General features: G+C 53.8%; 1 protein-coding gene across 1 annotated transcript; it reads right to left on the bottom strand.

The window, feature by feature from the left end:
* Positions 1-2,167: 2,167 nt before the first annotated feature.
* Positions 2,168-3,978, bottom strand: LOC123049559 (arogenate dehydratase 1). The gene has a single exon (XM_044472462.1). It carries the CDS (start codon positions 3,853-3,855, stop codon positions 2,659-2,661), a length of 1,197 nt encoding a protein of 398 aa, XP_044328397.1. The 5' UTR covers positions 3,856-3,978; the 3' UTR covers positions 2,168-2,658.
* Positions 3,979-4,290: the final 312 nt, after the last annotated feature.

Here is a 4,290-nt window from a genome sequence, read left to right as displayed (position 1 = left end):
TCCCAACGCCCCACGGCACAAGACACCAACGCACTTCATTGGATGCATTGCATGTGACCAGGCTTCCATCATGAGCTCTGTTGGGACATAATCTTTATAACATCGCCTTTCCTAGCTATTTTTGCATCAATTATTTATTGGTGCAGCAGGGATTCCTTCTAGAACCCGCTGAGTCACAGGAGATGACGAGCTCAATGAGACAGTGAAACCGTATGCTGAGGGCAGGGAAGGGAAGGCCCATTTGTCGCTGTTGCCGACCGGTTATTTCTCATGTCAATATCGATGGAACGCTACTTATCAAACCCTCACGACTATTTTGGCACGTTTTCATGAACGGACATACAAATCCGCAAACAAACAGTCACATCGATACGCTACGGTACAATCAGATCGAGTCATTTTAAGTCCTAGAGTGCCTTTCTCTTCCTGAAACCTGAATTAAGTCGATACTAGAGTAGGCATAAAAACGTAAGGGTGGCATCATTAAGTCGATCCAACCCACTTTTTACATGACTATTCTGTCCCTCCAGCTCCATGTGTTTCATGCAGCCATGCACCCATATTATTTTTGGTTGCCACACTTCCTTCTTTTTCTTCATTTTGAAGTAAAGCCTGCTTATATATGAACCAAAGTGGGATATATGGTTGAGAATTTCTGAATCACGGCAGAACAGCCTGTGATCAAGACTCGGTGAAACTTGCCTTTCTCTTCCTGGAACCTGAATTACTACTTGAGCATCTCCATCCCTGCAGGACAGCTGTAGACAGCATGTTTAATGACTGACGCTGCGTCATATTTTCCTGAAAGCCACTCCCTCCGTTCCAAATTACTCGTTGCAGAAATGGATGTATCTAGAACTAAAATACATCTAGATGCATCTATACCTGCGACAAGTAATTCAGTACGGAGGGAGTACGTGACATGGCTCAAATCTGATGCAAAAGGAATTCGCAAAAAATCTGAAGTATGATAATCCGGTGGAGGGATTCAGAAGCAGCCCCACTCGGCCACCACACATGAACACGTGATGCATGTTCACTGAACTTTGCACGAAGCATAAGCAACGATCCAGATCTTCAGAGGTCCCCAACCCAACCACACCTCCCGCTTCACAGGAAGCGCAAGCAAATAATTCCAGCGGGGGGTCACGTGTCCCCGTGCATGATCACCCTAGATACTAATCCGAGTGCACCTTGCGCATGCCGCCGAATTAACAAGTGAGCAACTGATCAGCGAGCTCCGAATAAGTTGTGGGGATGGCGACATGAAACAACGGAGATTACAACGATCCAGTAAAAAAATACGGACTAGTTTGGTAAGGTATCGCTCCTCTCATGACTCTGAAGCTCCAGGCCATGTGGAGATGCGTCGCACACGTCCGACAACACACGGGGTTGGTCGATCTGAGCCAGTTAGTTGGTGGACAAAACTGTCCATTGGTAGAGGAGCGTTCTGCAAGGGCAGATGATAAGCTTTCAGCACAACGGTAGGGACGCAGGGTCGTCCTCATAGACGAACACTGAAACTGTGAATCACGCGCAGGAAATTTGGTTGATTTTTGTCGGATTTTTGTGGGTCGCGGGAAAAATATTCGCACATTTGATACGGGGATCTCGGCCTGAACCTGACGTCGCGCTCGTTTGATTCAGCGGTCCGTTTTTTGTTCACTACTTGTGGGGCGTACAACCAGTCGTACAAATAGGTCCGTTTCAGCCACAGGTGAATCTGATCCTTGGAGTAGTATCTCTCCCGGTTCATGTGATAGTAGGGCTAGCTATATCAGGGCCCTCGCTTATCAGACAAGTTAAATCTGCCCAGATCTTTCTGCTGCTGCGTAACATGCGCCACTGGCTGGAGGGAGCAGGGCCTCCACATATCCATTTGCTACCATTTTTGCAACTTGAAACTGCAAAAATGGCAATTCAACCCTAGAATCATGATTTTGCAGATTCTCTGGGCCTGCGCAGTGCTCCACATGGGTTCGGATTCCCTTGTCGGATCTTGAATCTTTGTTCTGTCGAATCACAATCATGGTTCTCTTGAGCCTTGGACGAGGCCAATGTTCCAAGAGAAACAAACAGAACAAAATGATTCAAATTAAAAGGCACTTCCTACCTATGTCGTTGAGTATTGAAGATTAGCAAGAGTATAACGAAGAACAAGACATATTTGTATACGGTTCAGCTCGTATACAGAGCACAACATTCACTGCTAGTATTGCACAAATTCCAGTATCGTTACACACAGTCTTCATAATAATCCTACTTCTGCTATTGGAAAGAACAGCCACAGTCGGTCTGTATTCTACAAGTTGAACACCGAGATGCACAAGAAAGGGGGTAGTAACAAGACATACTCTACCCTTGGATCTAGCACAACAAAATTACAGCAATCATGTAATGATAATGCTATCTTACACATCCTTTAATTACTAGGCATCATCAGCAATCTTACACCTATGCACACGGCTAAGCCAGCAGAGTAGTAGAAAGAGCCTTATTGCATCTGTACACAAATACTACGTAGTACGTAGTTGCAGCTGCTCGAGTTACAGAATGGAAATTTCCAGGTCCAATTCCAATTCCAATTCGATTGTGCCGAACTAGCTAATTCGACCACTTCACGTGTATGGTGGGAGGATCATTCTTCTGTTCTCCTCATTGCAGATCGTAGACGTTGGTGTCCGCGGCGTAGCAGCCAAGAACTCGGACGAACACGGCGAATTTCTCGATCTCCTTGATGGCCTCGCGGACGAGCGGGTCGTCGGCGGCGCCCTCGCAGTCCACGTAGAGGACGTGCGGGAACGCGCGCAGCGTCGGCGCGCCGCGGGCGCCCGTGTCCAGGATCATCACCGGGGGCCGCGGCTCGCCGACGCCCCCTTCGTTGTTGATGACCTCCAGCTTGGACATGTTGATGTTGCGGGAGGAGAAGGCGGAGAGCACCTTGAGCACCACCGCCATGGACCCGCCCCGGTGCGCGACCACCATGCTGGTCTTGGCGTCCGCGTCCACGGGGACCGCCACCGGCGACGGCGGCTTGGAGAGCAGCAGGAAGCGGGTGACGTTCCAGGACTCGTCCTGCAGGCCGTGCGCCAGGACGTCGAGGCCGTAGAGGTCGGCGGCGCGCGGGCTGGCGATGGCGGCCGTGTCGAGCATCATGTTGGAGCGCAGCATCTCGACGGCGCCGGCCGTGTCCTCGACCGGCTCGCGGTCGACGCCGAGGCGCGCGAGGGCGCGGCCGCAGTGCGCGAGCGCCATGGGGTGGCTGATGACCCGGCGCACCTCGGTGGCGCGCACCCCGGGCATGGCCAGGAGGCAGTAGTGCACGAAGAGGTTGATCTCCTGCGCCACCACCAGGTCGTGCCGCAGCAGGAGGTCGTAGTTCCGCAGCGCGGTGCCCTCCATGGTGGACTCCACGGGGAGGATGGCCCGGTCGACCAGGCCGCGGTCCACGGCCGCCAGCGCGTCCGCGAAGGCGCGGCACGGCACGGTCTCGCACCCGGGCAGCGCCGTCTTGGCCGCGAACTCGCTGTACGCGCCCGGCGCGCCCTGGTACGCCACGCGGAGGCCCGTCCCGTCCTGGCCCCCGCCGCCCGTGGTCACCGACAGGTGGATCCGGTCATGGCCGTTCACGTGCGTCTTCCCGTTGACGACGCCGGCCCCCTTCTTGCCGTCGCCGTTGATCTGTACCTTGCCGTTGGGCGCCTTCTTGGAGTGCCCGTTGACGTGCGGGGCGCCGTTGACGACCCTGGCCGCCCGGACGAAGGACGGCGACCTGGAGGAGGAAGGCCTGGCGCGGTGGGGCTTGGGGAGGAGGAGGTGCTTGGAGAGGTGGAGGGAGGAGGTGTAGGCCATAGAATTCCGGGCGGTGAGGTCGGCGGTTGTTGGAGTTGGATTTGAGCTAACAAGCGTCGAGAGGGGAAGCTTCTTGACTTTTTATACACGCGGAAATGGCACTGCTCCAGAGTGGCTTGGCCGGCCAAGCTGCTTATATAATTCTACCGCAAGTTTCTGCCGCCTTTTCTCCGGAGGTTATTCTTTGGTGTGGAAATTTCCCGCCGGGTTCTTGCATGCTTAGCATCAACTCAAATCAAATTATCAATTGTTACCATCAGTCCATCAGTGTCACCCTCGTTGCTGGAGCGAATGCCGTCGAAGAGATCGTAGTCCGTAGGGCCGGGCGCGACACGATGCCACGGCGCGCATCCGGACGCGTGGTTTCTTTGGGGTGACCCGGAGTCGCGGCACCGGCTCCGCCGTCGGATCTCCTGGCCGGGCGGGCAGGCCGGT

This window comes from Triticum aestivum, chromosome 1A (genome assembly GCF_018294505.1).
Source record: "Triticum aestivum cultivar Chinese Spring chromosome 1A, IWGSC CS RefSeq v2.1, whole genome shotgun sequence".
Taxonomy (NCBI): Eukaryota; Viridiplantae; Streptophyta; class Magnoliopsida; order Poales; family Poaceae; genus Triticum; species Triticum aestivum.
The sequence above is the reverse complement of the archived record's forward strand: the minus strand, read 5'-3'. Positions and strand labels throughout refer to the sequence as shown.